General features: G+C 43.8%; 1 protein-coding gene across 1 annotated transcript in view; it reads right to left on the bottom strand.

The window, feature by feature from the left end:
• The window catches only part of LOC139408865 (reelin-like), a 280,233-nt gene that overhangs the window by 105,479 nt on the left and 149,392 nt on the right, over nucleotides 1-25,362 (bottom strand). The window contains exons 5-8 of the mRNA XM_071153271.1: nucleotides 4,979-5,011; nucleotides 4,752-4,830; nucleotides 4,403-4,499; nucleotides 2,103-2,154 (exon numbers count right to left, since the gene is read on the bottom strand). Of these exons, the coding sequence (XP_071009372.1) occupies nucleotides 2,103-2,154; nucleotides 4,403-4,499; nucleotides 4,752-4,830; nucleotides 4,979-5,011 (261 nt within the window). The remainder of the gene's footprint in view (nucleotides 1-2,102; nucleotides 2,155-4,402; nucleotides 4,500-4,751; nucleotides 4,831-4,978; nucleotides 5,012-25,362) is intronic.

The following is a 25,362-nucleotide window of genomic DNA, read 5'->3' as shown; positions in this document are numbered from 1 at the left end:
ACATAAAACACACCTATTTTACTCCTTGTGTAGTCTTAACATTTTGTATACTCCCCTTGTCCTAAGGGTTAAAAATGACCCGACTTCACTAAACCCCTAAAAAAAATCAGCTTAATTTAATTTTAAACCCCAAATCTATTTTGCATGAATAATTGACGCTACCCATCCCTTAAGCGAGATAATTGTCATCAGCAACCACTGAATTGCATAGCGCCAGAGTCAAATAATATTACTAAAAAATATTCATATTCATGAAATCACAAGTGCAATATTGCAAAACACAGTTTAGCAATTGTTGTTAACCCACCTGTCGTCTCAGATTTTGAAGTTATGCTTTACAGCGAAAGCAATCCAAGCGTTTGTGAAAGTTTATCGATAGCATAACAAAACATTATGTACACTAAGCATTAACTAGCTAGGTCACGAAAATCAGAAAAGCAATCAAATTAATCAATTACCTTTGATGATCTTCGGATGTTTTCACTCACGAGACTCCCAGTTACACAACAAATGTTCCTTTTGTTCCATAAAGATTATTTTTATAACCAAATACCTCCCTTTGTTTGTCGTGTTATGTTCAGAAATCCACAGGAAAGAGCGGTCACGACAACGCAGACAAAAATTCCAAATATTATCCATAATGTCCACAGAAACATGTCAAACATTTTTTATAATCAATCCTCAGGTTGTTTTTAAAATATATAATAGATAATATATCAACCGGGTGTGTAGGTTTTTCAATAGGACCGGGAGAAACAATGGCCGCTTTACTCTGTTGCGCAAAACTCACTCTGAGAGCCCCCACCTATCCACTTACGCAATGTGATCTTTCTCGCTCATTTTTCAAAATAAAAGCCTGTAACTATGTCTAAGGCCTGTTGCTACCTTAGGAAAACCATAGAAAAGGGAATCTGGTTGATATCCCTTTAAATGGAGGATAGGCATGCATAGGAACAGAGAGGTTTCAAAATAAGAGGCACTTCCTGATTGGATTTTCCTCAGGTTTTTGCCTGCAATATCAGTTATGTTATACTCACAGACAATATTTGGACAGTTTTGGAAACTTTGGAGTGTTTTCTATCTTAATCTGACAATTCTATGCATATTCTAGTTTCTGGGGCTGTGAAATAGGCAGTTTCAAATGGGTACGTTTTTTAGCCAAAAACGAAAATACTGCCCCCTACACGCAAAAGGATAAACAACCTGTCATTCATTCTTTGTGAATATATGGGTTTTTCCTATTCACAATGCGGAAAGAGTGCATTTAATCATCAGTGGATTTCAGTTTCAATTAGTTTCAGTTAGTTCATTAGCTTTGGTTACTGATATGTATATTTTTGAATCATCAGTATACATGAACACAAATGCCCACAACCATGGGCAATCCCTTGAGATTTATCCATCATTGTTGGCATGGATTCATACACATAACTGATGTCATCTCTCAATGACTTACAGATTGCTGTCATCTTGCCATTCTCCTGTTTCAACTCAATCAGCTGATCCTGGGAGAACTGCAAGCTGTTCTTCTGGTCCTGGAACTCTCTGGTCAAGTCGTCCATTCTTTTATTAGTTGAATCCACAAGTATTTGGACAAAACACTTGAAGCTATTTTTTTGTTGTTGTAACAACTTTTTTGTTAATTTAAAAGATCCTTCACCTGTGATAGAGGACACCACTGTCCTCAATTGAACTCCCGTTGGCTTTGGTCTTGGTCATGGTTTCTAGCAACGTAAGTTATGTTGTTACTCCAGACAGGGCAGGTCACAGGGAATATTTAAAATGTAAAAACAGCAGTGATCTAGACGGCCACAAACCCGGGACAATCCGCATTCCCAGCCACAATGGCTAACCGCGTCGCGGGATGCGTTCAAGCCCTCAAGAAACCCTGCTAGCTTGATAGGCAGCTAGCTAGGACTATGGAATTCTTGTGTAATTTGTTCATTCAGATTCCCTTTTATCTAATAGTAGGTTTTGGTTGAAGATCTGATAATTCAGTATCAAAAATGTGCAAAAATAGAGAAAATCTGAAAGTGGCAAATACTTTTTCACGGCACTGTAAAATTATATGATTGATTGCGTACATTGTGTTTTTTACTCACCAAGAGCAAACTGCAGGACAGAGGCTGTGGTGGTGTTGAGAGGTACAGAGGTCTTGAGGAGAGAGGGTACATATATCACAGGTTAGAGGATAAAGGCAGTGGGGCTTTAAGTGTTCTTAATAGCTGGGGAATGGGGCTACATACAGTGCCTTGCGAAAGTATTCGCCCCCCTTGAACTTTGCGACCTTTTGCCACATTTCAGGCGTCAAACATAAAGATATAAAACTGTATTTTTTTGTGAAGAATCAACAACAAGTGGGACACAATCATGAAGTGGAACGACTTATTACGATTTATTGGATATTTCAAACTTTTTTAACAAATCAAAAACTGAAAAATTGGGCGTGCAAAATTATTCAGCCCCCTTAAGTTAATACTTTGTAGCGCCACCTTTTGCTGCGATTACAGCTGTAAGTCGCTTGGGGTATGTCTCTATCAGTTTTGCACATCGAGAGACTGACATTTTTTCCCATTCCTCCTTGCAAAACAGCTCGAGCTCAGTGAGGTTGGATGGAGAGCATTTGTGAACAGCAGTTTTCAGTTCTTTCCACAGATTCTCGATTGGATTCAGGTCTGGACTTTGACTAGGCCATTCTAACACCTGAATATGTTTATTTTTGAACCATTCCATTATAGATTTTGCTTTATGTTTTGGATCATTGTCTTGTTGGAAGACAAATCTCCGTCCCAGTCTCAGGTCTTTTGCAGACTCCATCAGGTTTTCTTCCAGAATGGTCCTGTATTTGGCTCCATCCATCTTCCCATCAATTTTAACCATCTTCCCTGTCCCTGCTGAAGAAAAGCAGGCCCAAACCATGATGCTGCCACCACCATGTTTGACAGTGGGGATGGTGTGTTCAGGGTGATGAGCTGTGTTGCTTTTACGCCAAACATAACGTTTTGCATTGTTGCCAAAAAGTTCAATTTTGGTTTCATCTGACCAAAGCACCTTCTTCCACATGTTTGGTGTGTCTCCCAGGTGGCTTGTGGCAAACTTTAAACGACACTTTTTATGGATATCTTTAAGAAATGGCTTTCTTCTTGCCACTCTTCCATAAAGGCCAGATTTGTGCAATATACGACTGATTGTTGTCCTATGGACAGAGTCTCCCACCTCAGTTGTAGATCTCTGCAGTTCATCCAGAGTGATCATGGGCCTCTTGGCTGCATCTCTGATCAGTCTTCTCCTTGTATGAGCTGAAAGTTTAGAGGGACGGCCAGGTCTTGGTAGATTTGCAGTGGTCTGATACTCCTTCCATTTCAATATTATCGCTTGCACAGTGCTCCTTGGGATGTTTAAAGCTTGGGAAATATTTTTGTATCCAAATCCGGCTTTAAACTTCTTCACAACAGTATCTCGGACCTGCCTGGTGTGTTCCTTGTTCTTCATGATGCTCTCTGCGCTTTTAACGGACCTCTGAGACTATCACAGTGCAGGTGCATTTATACGGAGACTTGATTACACACAGGTGGATTGTATTTATCATCATTAGTCATTTAGGTCAACATTGGATCATTCAGAGATCCTCACTGAACTTCTGGAGAGAGTTTGCTGCACTGAAAGTAAAGGGGCTGAATAATTTTGCACGCCCAACTTTTCAGTTTTTGATTTGTTAAAAAAGTTTGAAATATCCAATAAATGTCGTTCCACTTCATGATTGTGTCCCACTTGTTGTTGATTCTTCACAAAACAAATACAGTTTTATATCTTTATGTTTGAAGCCTGAAATGTGGCAAAAGGTCGCAAAGTTCAAGGGGGCCGAATACTTTCGCAAGGCACTGTATATCTAATCACAATACAATTCCTAGATGGAGCTAAGGATGCAAGGGCTTTCGTCAGTGTGTGTTTGTGTGTTCTCTGTGTGTGTGCTCTGTGTGTGTGTGTGTTCTGTGTGGGGAATGCATCATTGTGTGTACTGACTGAACTAGTGCCAGGCAGCTGCATGAAACACTTGGAAGGCTGACAGATACTCTGTAAAAGCTTATTATCAGAGTAAGCAAATAGAATCAAGACACACTAAACACAGCCGTTCGCTGTCTCTCATATGGTGCAACAGGGAAATAGTGGCAGTTAACGTGATTATTATCAGATACGTGGAAGCATTCTAGTGTCTTTGTGGTTCTGGTATGATCTGATATGTTGTAGGTTGTAGTATTATGTGGTTGTGGTTGTGTTCATTAATAATGTGGTTGTGGTTCCCACTATGGTTGTGAAAAACTAGGTGGTTGAGGTCATAGTGTGGTTGTAATTATGGATAGAGGAGTGGTTGAGTTTGTGGTTGTATTGCGGTCATAGTTACCAGTTCTCTCTCTCTGAAGGGCTCACAGAAGGTGACAGCTCTGCCATGCATCAGAACCCCACACTGCTCTCCTACCTCACAGTTACTACACTCTGACCTGGGGGGAGCAAGATAAAGAGATGGATGAAGAGAGTACATTAGAAGATCATTTATGCAGGTTTAGATATGAATAAAATGCCTTACTGTAGTTTTTGTAACACATTTTTGTCTTCTTCAATTGCACAGTGTGACAAAATGACACAAAAAGTATGCTTTAGTAATCATTTTTGTGACAACTGCTGACAAAAAAGGACTTTATAAAATACATTTGATTGATTGATTGATTGATGAATTGATTGATGTAACCTACCAAATTCTGGGGTCCAGCTCTCCATGCAGGTTGGAGTCAAAGTCATCACGGAGCACCGCATGGTTCCCATGGATCTCAGCTACACACAGAACAAACAAAAACCAAGGTTAGGAGATAAAAAACATGACAGGGAAGGGTCCAATATTAATAACAAAGTTGTTGATGTTGGTATGACCACAGAAGATTGAGTTGATAGCATATAAACATGCAAGAAAAAATGCACTCACCAAGACTGGGTCTCAATGGCGATTCCGTAGGTGCTGAAACAGAGAGAAGAAGATGCATCAGTAACCCTGCAGCTTGTTTCCCTACTCTGACAGAGATTGCCATTGGCCAGAAAGAGACCAGAGATAGTAGAATAGGCCAGTCCTAATGTCCCTCCTGTCTCAGACATTCTCATATGTGCTGGCATGTCACAACTGCTAATATAATCAGAGTGATCAGAGTGTCATCTGTGATGTGTGCCAGGCCTAGCTAGCAGTCCCTCTGTTTTGGACAAGAACCAAGAAGCAGGAGCGAGCATGTTAACACATCACTGAAAAACAGCCAAACTGAGCAGCGACAAGACAGAATACACTTCAATCAACTTCGAAGCAAAAATAACTTTGTAGTGGCTGAGGCTCCAGTACTTGATGCTCCAGTGCGTGCCCTCCCTGACTGTAGAAAGTGGTGCTGGGTCTCCTGTTGGACGTCCAGTACTGATGTTTATTCCTGATGTTAATGAAGTAATGAAAGTCCGCTTGGACCTGATAAATAGTTCAACACCAATTAACACCCCTCCCTCTCCTGAGGCCCGTGCCTCTTAATATGTTGCCAAGCCAACACATCACAACGCTACTGCAAACTCTTCCACGAGTGCTCTGAGAGACAGGCAGATGGAGGAAGAGAATCAAAGGAAGAGATTAGGGTGAGTTTGACTCAGCGAACCAAAATAGAGTGTGATGTTATACAGTGCAATGTGAGAGTACCCTGATACATTTCTCACCAGATTGATAAAAAGGGACTTTGAAATCAAACCTCAATTCCCTTCAGATTTTTTATCTTTCTTTAACCAGGCAAGTCAGTTAAGAACAAATTCTTATTTTCAATGACAGCCTAGGAACAGTGGTTTAACTGCCTTGTTCAGGGGCAGAGCGAGAGATGTTTACCTTGTCAGCTCGGGGATTCGATCTTGCATCCTTTTGGTTACTAGTTCAATGCTCTAACCACTAGGCTACCTGCCACACCAATACATTGTGACTTTTTCCAGAAAAAAAAAGAAAAATGAGCACTCAATGTACAGAAGTTCATTCCAGACATCTGAGGTAATTTTACTGTACTTTTCACTATTTCTGTCAGTACCTTTTATCAGTACTATGCACAATGGCATTGACCTCAATGAGTTAGGGAACCCTTCCCTTTCAGTCCTATTCAAGATGGCTAGATCACTATCTTCTTTAAAATAAAATTATTTTAAGCAGAAAAGAAGAGCAGGATAATCTTCCACTGTGTTCTCCATCCAGGATCAGCCTGCACCTCTGATTAAAAAAAAAAAATTTAGTCCAGATAGGATTCCCACTTCTCATCCCCAACTTCCAAGAAACTTCCAGGTGATTTCAATGGCTTTTAACTTAACACAAATCATACACGGCTCCCTAAAGCTCCTCCAAGAGGGAGGGAGATCCCTCTTCCCCAAAATACCCATCCATAAACAATGGGAACCCAAACCAGGAATATTACTAAAATGGCTGACTATTACAAACCAAACAAAAGTCTTTCTATAGTCCAACCCCCCCTGCTCTACTCCCTTCAAGCAGTCCTCATTTCTCCACATTGGATCCTAATACTGGGCTTTATTAGCTAACTGGATTTGCCATTCAGCCATTCAAAAGGGGGATTGGTATGGTGGAACTTTACTTTAGTGCTGACTGTAAAGTAAAAGTTTGGGTAGTCTTAGTGTTCTGTTTGACAAGGCTGAGAAGAGGGGGTTCAGGGACTGTGATATCGACTGTTTTTGTGCATGTGTCTGTGTTTGTGTCTGTATGTGTATATGTACTGGTAGGCGACTGACATGGACCTCCACGACTGGATATTTGGCTCCGTGGTGAAGCCCATTAAAAGTAGATCAAAGGGCCTCTCTCTCTGGCTCCTGATGATTCAAAACATGTTTAGAGGGATCCATCAAACCCCAGCCCCCCTTACTCTCACTCTCCCTTCTCGCTAATCATTAGCATTTTAATAAAACATAATGAAGGGAAAATGTTCCAATCTATCTACGTATGTGCATTAATCATTTTGCAGTCTATCTTTGTGTACTAATCATCCCCCTCATTTCTAATGGGCAGTTATCACTCCTCACCTCTCCACCTGATAGCTGATGTGTGGTGAGTGTTCTGGCACAAAATGGTTGCCGTGCTTCACCCAGGTGGGTGTCACACATTGGTGGTGGAGGAGGTGAGTTGCCTCCTTACTATGTAAAGTGCGTTGAGTACCTCCGTTTGTAGAAACACATTTTATAAAACCAATCCATTGTTAGTATTATTAGAAATACACAGTGGTGTTAAGTACTTAAAGTAAAAAATACTTTAAAGTACTACTTAAGTAGATTTTGGGGTTCTCTCTACTTTAATATTTATATTTTTGACAACATAAACTTTTACTCCACTACATTCCTAAATAAAATTCACTTCACTTTTTACTCCTTAAATTTTCCCAGACACCAAAAAGTACTCGTTACATTTTGATTGTTTAGCAGGACAGGAAAATTGTCTAATTCACATCCTTATCAAGAGAACATGCCTGGTCATCCCTACTGCCTCTGATCTAGCAGAATCAATAAACACAAAGGCTTTGCTTGTAAATTATGTCTGAGTATTGAACTGTACTGTCCGTAATTTAAAAAATAAAGTCGTCTGGTTTGTTTAATATAAGAAATGTTTAATGATTCATACTTTTACTTTAGATACTTAAGTACATTTCAAACCAAATTTCTACTCAAGTAGGATTTTACTGGGTGACTTTCACTTTTACTTGAGTCATTTTCTTTGAAGGTATATTTACTTTTACCCAAGTATAAAAATTGGGTACTTTTTCCACTACTGGATATACATACGTATTTAACCTACGTATACACATTAGGAATATCCACATCTCCTCTCTGTACACTGATGGACAGCATTAGGCCTTCTGTGACATGCCCTCCGTCTCTTCATTCGTACTGTCTCTGACAAGCACTCCCTCCTCAACCCTTTCTAAAGAGATGTCCTTCTGGCTGAAGAAAGGCCCAGAATGTTTAGGAGTTCACTAATCCCCCCTCCTCTCTCTCTCCAACCCCATTCCATAAGGAGCAGACAGTAGCCTCATTTCCCTCAGATTAATCCTCTCACTTTCTTAAAGACTTCACTTACAGCCTCCGCTATTATGGGCTCATCTCTGCTAATGCCTGTATCTCCCCGGCTTACACACACACACACACATAGGCGCAGGAACAACATACACACAAGAGCAAGACACACACACACGTACGCACACAGGCCAGAGCTTACACTGGGTGATACGTTTTCATTCAGCACCAACCCCGTCTACCTCATACATACACACACGCTCGCACACACACACTTGTAGGGATGGGAAAGGGGAGGGTATCATCTAAACGCACCGCTCTATACACATCTCAAAATCAGAGGGGCTTGGATGAAAAAAACAGAGAAGGGGAGTTGGGGATAGGACTATGCAGAGGGTGGAGAAACTAAATTAGAGTAAGCTTTGGGAGTCTCAGACATCTGGGCACAAAGAGTGCAGGGCTCTAGTGATCTTAAATCCCCTTCCCTTTTTCTCTCCCTCTCCATCTCCCAGCTCTAATCTTCTCTCCTCCCTCTCTCTGTCCTGCATATCTCATGTCTCCACCAATTTCTCTCCTTCACTCTCCATCCCTGTCTCTCTCTCTCTCTCTCCTTCACACTCCGCCTCCCCATCTCTCCTCTCTCTCAGTCCCTCTCTCCTTCACTCTCCTCCCTCTCCATCTCCCTATCCCTTCTCTTTTCCTCCAGTTCCCTCCCTCCATCCCTCCTTCCCTGTCTTCCTCGCTCGCTCCCTCCCTTTCTCTGACTCACTTCACGGTGTATAGGTATGCAAGACTGAGCTGTATGTTTGAAGTTGAGTCGTTGAGGTCTAATTGGCTGTTGCAAGTACTGACTCACCAGGACACAGGATGCAGGATGTTGTTGCTGTGTGTGTTTTTTCTGTGTGTGTATGTGTGCATGTGTGTGCGTGTGTTTGTGTGCGCGTGCGTGCGAGAGAGAGTGTGTGTTTCTCCAGTAATGACGACACATATTTAACAACTTTTTGTGTTGGCACAAAACTAAGGTAAATAATACTTTACTCAGAAATCTTTGTGGGCATCAATGGCCATAATTATGTTATTAAAAGACACAACACTTAATTTCCTAATTAATGGTGCAGATAAAAGAGTGAAGCAAGACATCAACGTCATTTGTTTGTTGATAGACTGTCTGAGTTTTGTCTTTTGTCTTGAGATGTTTTGTGTCTAGGCATCTTTTGTATCAAGTTTGTGCAATAGTCTAAACTTCCCTGTTTGCAAGAGTTTGTGTTTGCATGCAAATTACTAAATTAGAATACAATGGCTGGGTGAGTGAGTGTGTATCATCTTTGTCTGTCTCTGGTTAGAGTTGCTTCCTGTAGCACCTGTCTATGGTCACAAATCTCTGGTGAGACAGGGGCAGGCCAAGGAGGGTCAGTCCCTACAGCATCCATCACCATAACAACCTCCCTGCCACGTTGTGAAGGATATTATTATGGGGTGATGGTGGAGGAGGTGGGAGGGAGTCACTAAAGCCTCTCCTGTCATCAACATGATGACAGGAGAGGGTGGTGAGAGGAAAATAAGGCAGGGAAAGGAGGGAGGAGAGAAGATAGCTAGAAGTGAGAAGAGAGAAAGATCTCAAGGTCCAGTGCAATGAGGGCGATGAGAGATGGCTGGGGGCAGTGTCAGTATGGGGGACGTTTGTTAAGCCACCCATCCCGCCTGTCGTCTCCCTGTCCCCCTGCCTGTCGTGGCTGTGATCATCCATCCCTCAGGGAGCTGTGTCCTGCCCTGCCTGATCCTGAGTTATATGGTTCATTGATAATCCATCTGAGGCTCAGCCCTGCTCTCTCCCCTCTGCCAGGCTCCACCAGGTCCATAAACAACTGATTTATCCCCATGGAGGAAATTAAAGGGACTGGTAACACCAGGCAGGGAGCAGGGCTAGGAGCCTAGGCTGTCACCAGATAGCGAGGCTTGATGGACTGCCCACCTAGACACCCTCCACCGACACACCAGCTCCACCTCAGGCCCCCCTCCCTTCCTAAGTCCCTCACACATTGGCTTCCTCCTCAGCCACCCAGCACCCAGCCAATCCTCACTCTCCTGAGCCCTCTCTCTGGTTCTCCACACTTGGACTCAACATCTCTCTTCATGTCCACTCACTAAAAGAGAGAGTAATAGTACTCCATTGGAAGCCCTGTCATCTGTCATAGGGTCTCATTAGACTTACCCTTAAAGCAGCATTCACAATAGAAACAAGAACAAAGTGTTTTTCCCTGTTTCGGTAAAAAGCTGAGGGATGGAGAAATGTAACCACTCTCAAAATCATAGACAGATCTAAGGATGCAAGGACTGACCATCCATATTTAATAAACATTGGACTAAAAGAAGCTGGGGTACGACAGTTGAACTACGGTTCTGATGGGGTACGACAGTTGAACTACGGTTGTGATGGTGTACGACAGTTGAACTACGGTTCTGATGGAGTGCGACAGTTGAACTATGGTTCTGATGAGGTACGACAGTTGAACTACGGTTCTGATGGGGTGCAACAGTTGAACTACGGTTCTGATCGGGTACGACAGTTGAACTACGGTTCTGATGGGGTACAACAGTTGAACTAAGCTCATGAGGCATTTATGATAGATTCCAAGATGGCATAGCAGTCGTCATCTTGTCCTGTCCTGTGTATATATACATATATTTACATATTTTCTTCAAATATATTTGTATATATTTTTTTCTTCTAAAAACTCAAATTCAAGACACTCTCATGCAACCCACCTCACCAATTAAAAAAAAAGTACTTTCACCTCAAATCTGAAATCCACAACAGAAGCAAGCCTGAAGCTAGCCAGAACGTTAGTATTCAGCTAACCACGGTTGACGGTCATCAGCTATCCTTTAGCTCGAAAAGCTATTGCCAGTTTTGTACAACGCGACTCAGACTAGAGCATACCGGACCTATTTTCTCTCCATAACCCCGGATTTCTACCGCAATTACACCTGGATTTTGCAGCTAGCTAGCTGCTATCCGAGTGACTATTGGCTTACGTCGGTCCCGGAGCAAACATCAATTATTCCGGAGCTAGCCTGCTGAAGAGCTCCATCAGCCACTCCTGGGCTACAATCACCTATCTGGAACTATTTTACTGCCGATGCGAAGCCCCACCGGGCCTTCACGACTGGACTACCGACGTTATCTGCCCGAGGGAGTTATCCAACTGGCCCCTCCGTCACGACGTAACCTGAACCTGGCCTTATTGGCTGCTATCTGAATAGGTCTATCGGACAATTTTCTTGGGTCACTATATCTATTTTGCCAATTTGATTGGTCCCCTCTACCACACGGAACCCCACTAATCTACCGACGGAAAAGCACGAGGTGGCTGAAAACAGACCTCCATCCTTTGCCAGCTTGCTACCCATGGCCTGGCTAGCTGTCTGAATCGCCGTGACCCCAACCAACCTCACTACTCACTGGACCCTTATGATCACTTGGCTAAACATGCCTTTCCTTAATGTCAATATGCCTTGCCCATTGCTGTTCTGGTTAGTGTTATTTGGCTAATTTCACTGTAGAGCCTCTAGCCCTGCTCATAATACCTTATCCAACCTTTCAGTTCCACCACCCACACATGCGATGACATTACCTGGTTTCAATTATATTTCTAGAGACAATATCTCTCTCATCATCACTCAATGCGTAGGTTTACCTCCACTGTATTCACATCCTACCATATCTTTGTCTGTTTATTATACCTTGAAGCTATTTTATCGCCCCCAGAAACCTGCTCCCTTTACTCTCTATTCCGGATGTCCTAGACGACCAATTCTCACAGCTTTTAGCCGTACCCTTATCCTACTCCTCCTCTGTTCCTCTTGTGATGTAGAGGTGAATCCAGGCCCTACAGTGCCTAGCTCCACTCCTATTCCCCAGGTGCTCTCTTTTGATGACTTCTTTAACCGTAATAGACATAAATAATGGACATTATCGAACAAATCAAGCATTTATTGTGGAACTAGGACTCCTGGGAGTGCATTCTGATGTGATTTCTGGTTTCTGTTGACTACAACATGGTGGAAGATTTGATTTATTTTCTAAGCGCCGTCTCAGATTATTGCATGGTTTGCTTTTTCCGTAAAGTTATTTTGAAATCTGACACAGCGGTTGCATTAAGGAGAGGTATATCAATAATTCCATGCGTATAACTTGTATAATCATCTACATTTATGATGAGTATTTCTGTTGAATCTATGTGGCTATGCAATATCACTGGATGTTTATGGTACTAGTGAACGTCACTCGCCAATGTAAACTCAGATTTTTTAATATCAATATCAAACAAAACATACATGTATTGTGTAACATGAAGTCCATTGAGTGTCATCTGAGGAAGATCATGAAAGGTTAGTGATTAATTTGATCTCTATTTGTGCTTTTTGTGACTCCTCTCCTCTCTTCGGCTGGAAAAATTGCTGAATTTTCTGTGGCTTGGTGATGACCTAACATAATCGTTTGTGGTGCTTTCGCTGTAAATCTATTTGAAATCGGACACTGTGGTGGGATTAACAACAAGATTACCTTTAAAACGGTATAAGATACATGTATGTTTGAGGAATTTTAATTATGAGATTTCTGTTGTTTTGAATTTGAGCAGGCCTTTCTAATCGACCTGGGCCGGGTATCCTGGAAGTATATTGACCTCATCCCGTCAGTAGAGGATGCCTGGTTATTTAAAAAAAATGCCTTCCTCACCATCTTAAATAAGCATGCCCCATTCAAGAAATTTAGAACCATGAACAGATCTTGGTTCTTTCCAGACCTGACTGCACTTAACCAACACAAACACAGCCCCTTTTCAGGGAAGTTAGAAACCAATATACACAGGCAGTTAGAAAAGCCAAGGCTAGCTTTTCAAGCAGAAATTTGCTTCCTGCAACACAAACTCAAAAAAGTTCTGGGACACTGTAAAGTCCTCCCAGCTGCCCACTGCACTGAGGATAGGAAACTCTGTCACCACCGATAAATCCACTATAATTGAGAATTTCAATGAGCATTTTTCTACGGCTGGCCATGCTTTCCACCTGGCTACCCCTACCCCGGCCAACAGCACTGCAACCCCACAGCAACTCGCCCAAGGCCTACCCCATTTCTCCATCTCCCAAATCCAGTCAGCTGATGTTCTGAAAGAGCTGCAAAATCTCAACCCTATAAATAAGCCGGGCTAGACCATTTCTTTCTAAAAATTATCTGCCGAAATTGTTGCAACCTCTATTACTAGCCTGTTCAACCTCTTTTTTTGTGTCGTTTGAGATTCCCAAAGATTGGAAAGCAGCTGCGGTCATCCACCTCTTCAAAGGGGGGGAACACTCTTGACCCAAACTGCAACAGACCTATATCTATCCTACCGTGCCTTTGAAGGTCTTTGAAAGCCAAGTGAACAAACAGATACCGACCATTTCGAATCCCACCGCACCTTCTCCGCTATGCAATCTGGTTTCAGAGCTGGTCATGGGTGCACCTCAGCCACACTCAAGGTCCTAAACGATATCTTAAGCACCGTCGATAAGAAACAATACTGTGCAGCCGTAATTCTTGACCTGGCCAAGGCTTTCGACTCGATAGCCTTGGTTTCTCAAATGATTTCCTCGCCTGGTTTACCAACTACTTCTCTGATAGAGTTCAGTGTGTCAAATTGGCGGGCCTGTTGTCCTGGCCTCTGGCAGTCTCTATGGGGGTGCCACAGGGTTCAATTTTTGGGCTGACTCTCTTCTCTGTATACATCAATGATGTCGCTCTTGCTGTTGGTGAGTTTCTGATCCACCTCTACGCAGACAACACCATTCTGTATACTTCTGGCCCTTCTTTGGACACTGTGTTAACAACCCTCCAGACGAGCTTCAATGCCATACAAATCTCCTTCCGTGGCCTCCAACTGCTCTTAAATACAAGTAAAACTGAATGCATGCTCTTCAACCGATCACTGCCTGCATCTGCCCACCCGTCCAGCATCACTACTCTGGACAGTTTTGACTTAGAATATGTGGACAACTACAAATACCTAGGTGTCTGGTTAGACTGTAAACTTTCCTTCCAGACTCACATCAAACATCTCCAATCCAAAGTTAAATCTAGAATTTGCTTCCTATTTCGCAACAAAGCATCCTTCACTCATGCTGCCAAACATACCCTCGTAAAACTGACCATCCTACCGATCCTCGACTTTGGCAATGTCATTTACACAATAGCCTCCAATACCCTACTCAATAAATTGGATGCAGTCTATCACAGTGCCATCCGTTTTGTCACCAAAAGCCCCATATTCTACCCACCACTGCGACCTGTACGCTCTCGTTGGCTGGCCCTCGCTTCATACTCGTCGCCAAACCCACTGACTCCAGGTCATCTACAAGACCCTGCTAAGTAAAGTCCCCCCTTATCTCAGCTCGCTGGTCACCATAGCATCACCCACCTGTAGTACACGCTCCAGCAGGTATATCTCTCTGGTCACCCCTAAAGCCAATTCCCCCTTTGGCCGCCTCTCCTTCCAGTTCTCTGGAACAAACTGCAAAAATCTCTGAAACTGAAAACACTTATCTCCCTCACTAGCTTTAAGCACCAGCTGTCAGAGCAGCTCACAGATTTCTGCAACTGTACAAAGCCCTTCTATAATTTAGCCCAAACAACTACCTCTTCCCCTACTGTATTTATTTATTTATTTTGCTCCTTTGCAGGCCATTATTTATATTTCTACTTTGCACATTCTTCCACTGCAAATCTACCTTTCCAGTGTTTTACTTGTGTTTTGCTATATTGTATTTACTTCGCCACCATAGCCTTTTTTTTGTCTTTACCTCCCATATCTCCCTTCATTTGCTCACATTGTATATAGACTTATTTTTCTACTGCATTATTGACTGTATGTTTGTTTTACTCCATGTGTAACTCTGTGTTGTTGTATGTGTCGAACTGCTTTGCTTTATCTTGGCCAGGTCGCAATTGTAAATGAGAACTTGTTCTCATCTTGCCTACCTAGTTAAATAAAGGTGAAATAAATACATAAATACATTTTTTTATTAGCTATATTCCTCAAGAATCAATGGGCACACATCATTAATGTATAAATTCAAAATGGATATAGCAACTGCTAATTGCTCCTTGATTGACACACCCATGTGTAATATAAAAAAAACATTAAAATCCGTCAGTTCTTTCACAGTCCACCACATGTTGGCCTTCAACATCTGGGGTGGAAAGTGGCAGAGCTGCATCATTTGTCAGAACAGGAGACAGTCCCGGAAATCGGTCTCCTCACAAAAATGTCTGTAGCTTCTGAACGGTTTGACATTTAAACTAATATCACCACTCTTATCACAGGTGAAAAGAGCCAATAATGAGCCGAATGAGCTACTGTTGAACGTCTGACTGACGTGTTGTGATACCACCGCCTGACTTATGTCTGCGTCTTAGAAAATAGCATTGAGCTATATTATTCATCTGCATGCAATTACAATACAGTAAGAATCTCAACTGTAGGAAGGTCTACACATCAAAAAATTTTGAGTTATTTTCACAACCGAATAGATGGATTACAGCTGTTGGGTGGTTTTGTTGGGTTATTTTCTGCTTGTTGGGTTGTTTTAGAAATAACCCAATGAGTTGGGTTTAAGTTGGGTTGGCCCATGAACAAAATGTAACAATTTGGCTTCTGACCTTTTCAACGGTTGTTTTACTCTGTTCAGCTGGGGAAGACCACTGGGGGACAGTGACACACAAGCACAGAAGCACACAAGCAAGACAGTATTGTCACTATTAGCTAAATGTTTAGCTAGTTACCTTGTTCAGATGGCATATCCATTATTGAATCTCCACCGTGCGTCTACACCTGCATTGCTTGCTGTTTGGGGTTTTAAGCTGGGTTTCTGTACAGCACTTTGTGATATCAGCTGATGTACGAAGGGCTATATAAATACATTTGATTTGATTTGACTTGAAGGCTCTGGACCGCCGACCGTTGCTGGAGGTTCTGGACCGCCAACCGTCGCTGGAGGTTCGGGACCGACGACCGTCGCTGGAGGTTCGGGACCGACGACCGTCGCTGGAGGCTCGGGACCGCGGATCGTCGCTGGAGGCTCGGGACCGGGGACCGTCGCTGGAGGCTCCGGACTGGGGACCGTCTCAGAAGGTTCCGAACTGTAGACCGTCTCAGGAGGTTCCAGACTGTAGACCGTCTCAGGAGGCTCCGGACTGGGAACTCTCACTGTAAGCTCTGGACTGGGAACTGTCGCCGGAAGCTCTGGACTGGGAACTGTTGCCGGAAGCTCTGGACTGTGGAGGCGCACTTGAGGCCTGATGCGTGGGATTGGTACAGGTGGAACCGGGCTGATGACACACACCTCAGGGTGAGTGCAGGGAGGAGGCCCAGGACGTACTGGACTGTGGAGGCGCACTGGAGTCCTGATGCGTGGGACCGGTACAGGTCCCACGCACCTCAAGGAGAGTGCAGGGAAGAGGAACAGGACGGACCTGACTGGGGACACGCACTTGAGGCAGAGTGCGAGGAGCAGGAACAGGACACACCTGACTGGGAAAGCGCACTTTAGGGAGAGTGCGAGGAGTTGGCACAGGACGCACTGGGTTGTGAAGGTACACTGGAGACCTGGTGTGTATAGCTGGTATCAATGTTTCCGGAACTTTTACACACGTTTCAGGACGAGTATGGGGAGCTGACTCAGGTGGCACCAAACTGACAACACGTTCCTTTATTCCAAATCCGTGCGTCCTCCACCAACTCAACAACTCCCTCATTTCTCTCTCCTCCAAATTCTCCTTCTTCTCCCAAAATGACTCTTTCTGTAGTACATAACATTATATAATGTGTAATTATCAAAATAGTGAAATTAAGGTATAAAATGCATCTGAAAAGTAGCTAAAATACTTGATATTATTTTAAAAAGTATGGGGTGATTCCAGTGTGAACTTAAAATACAAATATTTGTATTTGTTTCATTTTTTATAAAATTCCCAAAATTTACCAGAGGACATGGAAGTGCCCATAGTTGCAGAATCACCCAAATATAATTTATATGAACAAATATATGGTAGCTGCAGTTTGAATGGGTTCATCCCCCCAGTTTCATTAATTTTTTTAAACCATGTGAATTGATTAGAAAAAACTGGTCCCATCATAGCCCATATAAAACCTTTTAAACTGATTAATCACTGTCATACCTTCCAGAGTTTTGCTAGTTAGGTTACCAGATAAGAAAAACTCCAGGCCCCAGGAGGTAAAAATTGCCCCACCTCTCTGGGACCTATGGTGCCACCAGTCTGCATGCAGTTGTCAGCTATCAGGGATTTATTCAGGAATGTTTCTTGAGCTAGTTTGATGTGTCAAGTGAGCGAGATGCACAGTCTGTGTTTGATTTTATGAATTTTGAGATGTCCGAGTTTAACTTCATAGAAAAACTCATTGTCCAACCCTACGAAGGCGCAGCTGTAATGGAATGTATCTGCTATTTGCATTTACAGCTAAGTCCACTCCAGTTCCCTGATTAAGAGGTGATGACTACACCACTCCACTACCATTTAATTTTTCGCCTCCAAGCACTGTGAGTACCCCTATTAATTTTCTCTCATTACTGTATGTAGAGTCAATCACATACACAATCACATTATTACACATCAATGGTTTTACTCATTGTTTGGACTAACTACTTCTTAGCTCTTTAGTCTAACTGTGTTGTCTTATTGTTTTTTGTCTTCCCAGTAAAATCCTGTCCTGCACTGGTCAAGCCTCTGAACACCTCAACTCATACCTCATACCCTCATTCAATCACTGCTGTGATCCCTTTCCAACATGGTGTAAGTATCCCTCTCATTCCTCTTCCCCATAATATTGTACAATACATGTCTTTATTAAATGCTTTAGGTTAAAATAATTAGGGGTTGCCAATTTTTTTAAACACACTTTGCCGTCTCTGTGATTTCCACGCCTATACTGTGGGTCTCCCATCCTCCTCAATTTTTCAAGTCACCAGCCTCCACTGGTGAACGCATCCCCAGTTTGACACCCCCTAAAAAATATTGTCTCCATTGACATGTTAATTCATGACGGTATCTTATGGAGCTAGGAAGATATTAGGTGACTTGGTGAGAGGTATCAGTAGCTTCATTAGGCATAATTTAGGCCTGAATCACTCCTGATACAGTATATGGAAAGATGAGACTCTCATGAACACGATGACCCCCACAAGCCCCATGGGACTCGTCTGAAGTCGGTACCGCCGATTTGCCAACTTCTGTCTGTAGTGTCCGCTTCGTTTGGACTACAAACTAATGTGACCCCACTATGGAAATAGGAAACTCTCATGACGGTGTCAAGGGACTTGTCTGAAGATAACCTGGTTCCGGATGAAAAAAATCATGAAAGCAGTTTTGTGCCCCCCCCAATGTCATGAAATTTTAGGAGTTAAAGGGATACTGCAAGATTCTGGCATGTAAGCCCTTGTTCTACTTACACAGTTAGAATAACTTTTGGATACCATTTTTATGTCTCTGCGTGCAGTATGAAGGAAGTTAGCAGTAGTTTCGTGAGCCAATGCTAAGCGCAATTACTGGATGTAACAACTCTCATTGCCTCTTTAAGTGCACTAGTGGGAATATAATTTAGGATTATTTTTGTTCTGATTGGTGAAAAAGTTACGGGGTAAACTGGGTGGAGATCAAAGGGTAAGGATGGGAAATTGGAGGAGGGGAGGAGTGAGGGAGAGAAGAGAGGGAGGAGGCAGAGAGCGCTGGCACAGCAGAAACCAGCTCCTGGAGCACACAGGAGCGATAGTGTCTAAATTTGGGCCAGATTTCCAAACACCCAGCCAGATAGGCGTATCTTTTTTCCCTTCCTCGGCTTCTGTCTCTCTGAGTTGCATGGTGGCAAAAAAAGGCTAAACAACAGTTATTCACTTAGTCTGGGAATGAATGAGGCATCCAGTAGAGGCACATAATGTAGGAGATTTAGGAATATGAGTTGTCAGTAATGAGACCTCCTGTCTCTCCGGTGAAGGAGGGACGAGATGGAGAGATGGAAGGATGGAGGGAGGATGTTGATGAGAAAGTTGAAGGTCATACATTGTGGGTAATGACTTCGGTAAAGAGATCAAACAACTACAAAAATAAGGGAATGGGAAAAAGGAGGGAGGGGGAGGCAGATGAGAGGAGGATGAGTGTGGGCAGCTGACCTCGTTACAGGCTAATTCCTGGACAGCCTCTCTCTCTCTTCTCTCCTGCCAAACCCAAGACCTGCAACTTTAGCACTATACTCTCAATCTCCTCCCCTATCTTCCTCTCATCTCCTCTCTTCTTATACCCTTCCATATTTCCTCTCTGGTCTCCTCTGTGTTCTCCCTTCCTCCCTCCCCCCGCTCCCTCCCTTTCCCCATCTCTCACTCATCTCCGCCTCCTCCTTACTGTATTAAACCTTTGGCTGCAGTGAAAGCTGCTCTTTCTGACTCTCTCCTAATCCGTCCATTTGTTCTTCAACCTTCAGCTCTGATTTACACTCTTACTCACTCCTTTTTCCTCCTTCTCTCTCCCTCCCCCGCTCTCTCTCCTGCCCAGCTCCTTTCTCTCACTCTCACTCTCCCCCATCCCACTCTCCTCTGTGGATCACAACCCTGCTTTAGATAGCTTTGAGGAGCAGAAGAAATTAAAGCTGAGTCTTAGCACATGAACTTCTGAAGTGGCTTGAGCCCTTCTGGTATCTTTAAGCGCCTGCTTGAATACTAATACTCTATTTCAGGAAGGAAACTTTGCTCAGTACAGTTTGCACTCTCCATGCCACTCTCAGGGCTGGATATGGGACAGTTTTATATAGTACTTATAGGGTGGATTCTTTAGGTTCTTTAGACCTCAGGCTCACCTCTGTCACTCGAAGGGAAACTTACTAAGATGACTAGGCATGTAAACCAAGTTTTCTAACTATTGCTTAGAAAGGACACCTGATAAAGGCTCTTTAGCTAAAATGTTGTCAAATAAATCTGCAACAAGGAGAGATGTTTGTGGAACTTTCTTTTCCATGTTGTAAAGACATGACCATCGACCAAATCCTTCACTCCGTACACTAAACATCTTGTTCTAACTCTGACCTACTCTAAGGTCAATGGAAATACTGTAACTTTCTTTGTTGTCATTTCAAAGTGCTATGGACATTCACAATGTGACTATTCATGTGTGTTTTTTGAAGTTGCAGGTCTTGGGTTTGGCAGGAGGGCTGTGAACTGAGAGTGATAGATTAGCCCGTCTCAATCCATTATGCCAGTGGAACAATTCCAATTGTTGCCTGACCACATCGCTATGTACCGAGCATACACTCTCTCCACAAACCATTAAACTACTTCTCTCTCCCTCTATCTATCCATCTCTCTTTCTATTTTCCCCTCTCTCTCACTATCCCATCAGCTCTCTACCCTCTCCACCGCTCTCTATTTTCCCTCTATCCTCTCCTCCCTTCTTTCCCCTGGCACATTCCCGTCTCATTTGTAATTCAGATTTCACCCTGACAGTGTTTGACCACCACAGAAAGAGAGCGAGAGAAAACATAGGCTGTCCAGGAATTAGCCTGTAACGAGGTCAGCTGCTCACACTCATCCTCCTCTCAAATGCTTTTCCCTCCCTCCTTTTTCCTCCTTTTTGTAGTGCTTGATTTCTTCACCGCAACCGTCATCACCCACAATTTATGACCTTCAACTTTCTCATTTACACCCTCTCCCCATCCTTCCATCTCGTCTCTCCCTTCACCGGAGAGACAGGAGCTCTCATTACTGACACCGGCAATTTACTGCCAAACTGTCCACCGCTTTCTTAATCTCCCTCCTTTACTCTCCACCTCTCTCTGTCACTCCTGTTTTGTTTCTTCTTCTCTTCATCTGAACCTGTTAGTCTATCTATCTAAATTATCTTAGCTCCATCTCACAATCTCTCTCGCTTCCTCTTTTTCCCTTTCTCTCTCCTTCTCTCTTTTTCTCTCTCTCTCTCTTTTTCTCTTCTTCTTTACATAATATCTAAATCTGTGTTCCCCAGCCCGCCCTCTAGCTCCTGGGTCCTCTTTCTGTCTGTGAGTGTAATGGTTGAGGTTGGCAGTAGGTTGCATGGCTCCTGTGTCTGTCTGTGTGCATAGGCACCTGAGTAATGGAGCAAACGGAGCAGCTGCATCCCCACATTCAAATTAGAACAAATTAACTGCCTCGTTCAGGGGCAGAACGACAGATTTTTACCTTGTCAGCTCTGGGATTTGACCTAGCAACCTTTCGGTTACAGGCCCAGCGCTCTAAACACTAGGCTACCTGCCACCCCACAAAACATGTCAATTTTATATAAACTAAAAAAAGAAACATCCTCTCACTGTCAACTGCGTTTACCTTAAAACTTAAAATTAGTAAATATTTGAATGAACATAACAAGTTTCAACAAATGAGACATAAACTGAGTTCCACAGACATGTGACTAACATGTGACTAACAAAAATGGAATAATGTGTCCCTGAACAAAGGGGGGTCAAAATCAAAAGTAACAGTCAGTATCTGGTGTGGCCACCAGCTGAATTAAGTTCTGTTGTGCATTGACTGCACCAAATTTGTCAGTTATTGCTGTGAGAGCTTAGCCCACTCTTCCACCAAGGCACCTGTAAGTTCCCTGAAATTTCTGTGAGGAAAGGCCCTAGCCCTCACCCACCGATCCAACAGGTCCCAGACATGCTCAATGGGATTGAGATCCGGGCTCTTCGCTGGCCATGGCGGAACACTGACATGCCTGTCTTGCAGATAATCATGCACAGAACGAGCAGTATGTCTGGTGGCATTGTCATGCTGGAGGGTCATGTAAGGATGAACCTGCATGAAGGGTACAACATGAGGGAAGAGAATGTCTTCCCTGTAACACACAGCGTTGAGATTGCCTGCAACGACAACAAGCTCAGTCAGATGATGCTGTGACACACCGCCCCAGACCATGACGACCCTCCACCTCCAAATCAATCCCGCTCCTGAGTATTGGCCTCAGTGTAATCACTCATTCCTTCGAAAATAAACGTGAATCCGACCAGACAAATGACAGCTTCGCCTCGTCAGTGAAGAGCACTTTTTGGTCCAGCAACGATGGGTTTGTGCCCATAGGCGACGTTGTTACCGGTGATTTCTGGTGAGGACCTGCCTTACAACAGGCCTACAAGCCCTCAGTCCAGCCTCTCTCAGCCTATTGCGGACAGTCTGAGCACTGATGGATTGTGCGTTCCTAGTGTAACTTGGGTAGCTGTTGTTGCCATTCTGTACCTGTCCAGAAGGTGTGATGTTCGGATGTACCGATCCTGTGCAGGTGTTGTTTGACATGGTCTGCCACTGCGAGGACGATCATCCTACTAAAGGTTGCACCTTAGCAGAAAACTGCATGTCCGATAGCTCGTGGGCTGTCAGAGATGGTCGCCTCGCTTCGAGTCCTAAGGAAACTATGCAGTATTTTTTCTAATATATTATTTCTTACATTGTTACCCCAGGAAATCTTAAGTCTTATTACATACTGCCGGGAAGAACTATTGGATATAAGAGCGACATCAACTTACCAACATTACAACCAGGAATGCGACTTTCCCGAAGCGGATCCTCTGTTTGGACCACCACCCAGGCCAATGGATCTAATCGCAGAAGTCGACCCAAAACAGCGGCGCCACAGAAGGGGCAGACGGAGTGGCCATCTGGTCATGCTCTGTAGACGTGCACATTGCCCACCACTCCCGAGTATACCACTCGCCAGTGTCCAGTCTCTTGGCAGCATGGTAGACGAAATTTGAGCAAGGGTTTCCTTCCAGAGAGACATCAGAGATTGTAACATCCTCTGTTTCACGGAATCATGGCTCTCTCAGGATATGTTGTCGGAATAGATTCAGCCACCGTGCTTCTCCATGCATCGCGCCGACAGAGATAAACACCTCTCTGTGAAGAGGAAGGGCAGGGGTGTATTCTATATGATTAATGACTCATGGTGTAGTCATAACAACATACAGAAACTCAAGTCCATCTGCTCACCCGACCTAGAATTCCTTCCGATCAAATGCTGGCCATATTACATCACAAGGGAATTCTTGTCAGTTATCATCACAGCTGTGTACATTCCCCCTCAAGCAGACACCACGACAGCCCTCAAGGAACTTCACTGGACTCTACGTAAACTGGAAACCATATATCCTGAGGCTGTAGCTGGGGATTTTAACTAAGCAAATTTGAGAACAAGGCTACCGAAATTCTATCAGCATATTGATTCTAGTACTCGCTGGGGTAATACACTCGATCACTGCTACTCTAACTTCCGCAATACATTTAAAGCCCTCATGCACCCTCCCTTTGGCAAATCCGACCCCGACGCCATCTGGCTCCTACCGTCTTATAGGCAGAAACTCAAACAGGATGTACCAGAGACTAGAACCATTCAACGCTGGTGTGACCAATTGGACTCAAGATTCAAGATCTTAAGATTGTTTTGTTTTGATCACACAGAGAACAACATCGATCTATACTATACTCTGTCTCGGTGAGTGAGTTAATAAGGAAGTGGATTAGAGATGTTGTACCCACTCTGACTACCCTAACCAGAAACCGTGGATGGATGGTGGTATTCGCACAAAACTGAAAGCGCAAACCACCACATTTACCCATGGAAAGAGTTCTGGAAATATGGCGGAACATAAAACAGGCAACCAAACAAGCAAAATCCCAGTACAGGGACAAAGTGGATTCGCAATTCAATGGTTCAGACACGAGACGTATGTGGCAGGGTCTACAGGAAATCACAGACTACAAAAAGAAAACCAGCCACGTCACAGACACCGACGTCACGCTTCCAGACAAACTAAACACCTTCTTTGCCCGCTTTGAGGATAATACAGTCCCACCGTCAAGGCCCGCTAACAAGGACTGTGCCTCTCCTTCTCTGTGGCCAATGCGAGTAAAACATTTAAACGTGTTAATACTTGCAAAGCTAATGGCCCAGACGGCATCCCTAGCCGCGCCGTTGGAGCATGCGCAGACCAGTTGGCTTGTGTGTTTACAGACATATTCAATCGCTCCCTATCCCTGTCTGCTGTCCTCAAATGCTTCAAGATGGCCACCATTGTTCCTGTACCGAAGAAGGTAAAGATAACAGAACTAAATGACTACCAGTACTCACTTCTGTCAACATGAAGTGCTTTGAGAGACTAGTGAAGGATCATATCACCTCCACCTTACCGGCCACCCTAGACCCACCCCCTAGACCCACCTCAATCACCCTAGACCCACTTCAAAGAGGAACCTCAAGAGGAATACCTATGTAAGAATGCTGTTCATTGACTACAGCTCAGCATTAAACACCACAGTACCCTCCAAGCTCGCCATCAAGCTGGAGGCACTGGGTCTTAAACCCGCCCTGTAAAATTGCTTTCTGGACTTTCTGAAAGGCCGCCCCCAGGTAAGGTAGGAAACAACATCCCCACAAGGGTGCGTGCTCAGCCACCTCCTGGATTCCCTGTTCACCCACGACTGCGTGGCCTTGCACGCCTCCAACTCAATCATCAAGTTTGCAGACGACACAACAGTAGTGGCCTTGATTACCAACAATGACGAGACAGCCTACAGGGAATAGGTGAGGGCACTCAGAGTGTGGTGTCAGGAAAACAACCTCTCACTCAACGTCAACAAAAGGAGATGATCGTGGACTTCAGGAAACAGCAGAGAGCACCCCCCCCATTCACATTGAAGGGACAGAAGTGGAGATAGTGGAACGTTTTAAGTTCCTCGGCGTACACATCAGACAAACTGAAATGGTCCACTCACACAGACAGTGTGGGGAAGAAGGCGCAGCAGCGCCTCTTCAACCTAGGAAGCTGAAGAAATTTGGCTTGTCACCCAAAACCCTGACAACATTTTACAGATGCACAATCGAAAGCATCCTGTCGGGCAGTATCACGGCCTGGTATGGCAACCAGGTTTACTGTTTACTTGAGCAATCTAAGATGGAAGGGAGTTCCATACAATCATGGCTCTATATAATACTGGTTGCTTTCTTGAATTTTTTCTGGATTTGGGGGCTGTGAAAAGACCCCTGGTGGAATGTCTGTGGTGGGGTACGTGTGTGTCAGAGTGGTGTGTAAGTTGACGATGCAAACAATTTGGAATTTTCAACACTAACGTTTTTAATAAAAAATAAGAAGTAATGCAGTCAGTCTCTCCTTTACCTTCAGCCAAGAGAGACTGGCATGCATAGCATTGATATTAGCCCTC

This window comes from Oncorhynchus clarkii, chromosome 1 (assembly GCF_045791955.1).
Source record: "Oncorhynchus clarkii lewisi isolate Uvic-CL-2024 chromosome 1, UVic_Ocla_1.0, whole genome shotgun sequence".
Classification (NCBI taxonomy): domain Eukaryota; kingdom Metazoa; phylum Chordata; class Actinopteri; order Salmoniformes; family Salmonidae; genus Oncorhynchus; species Oncorhynchus clarkii.
Note: the sequence above shows the minus strand (reverse complement) of the source record. Positions and strands in the feature narration are given on the sequence as shown.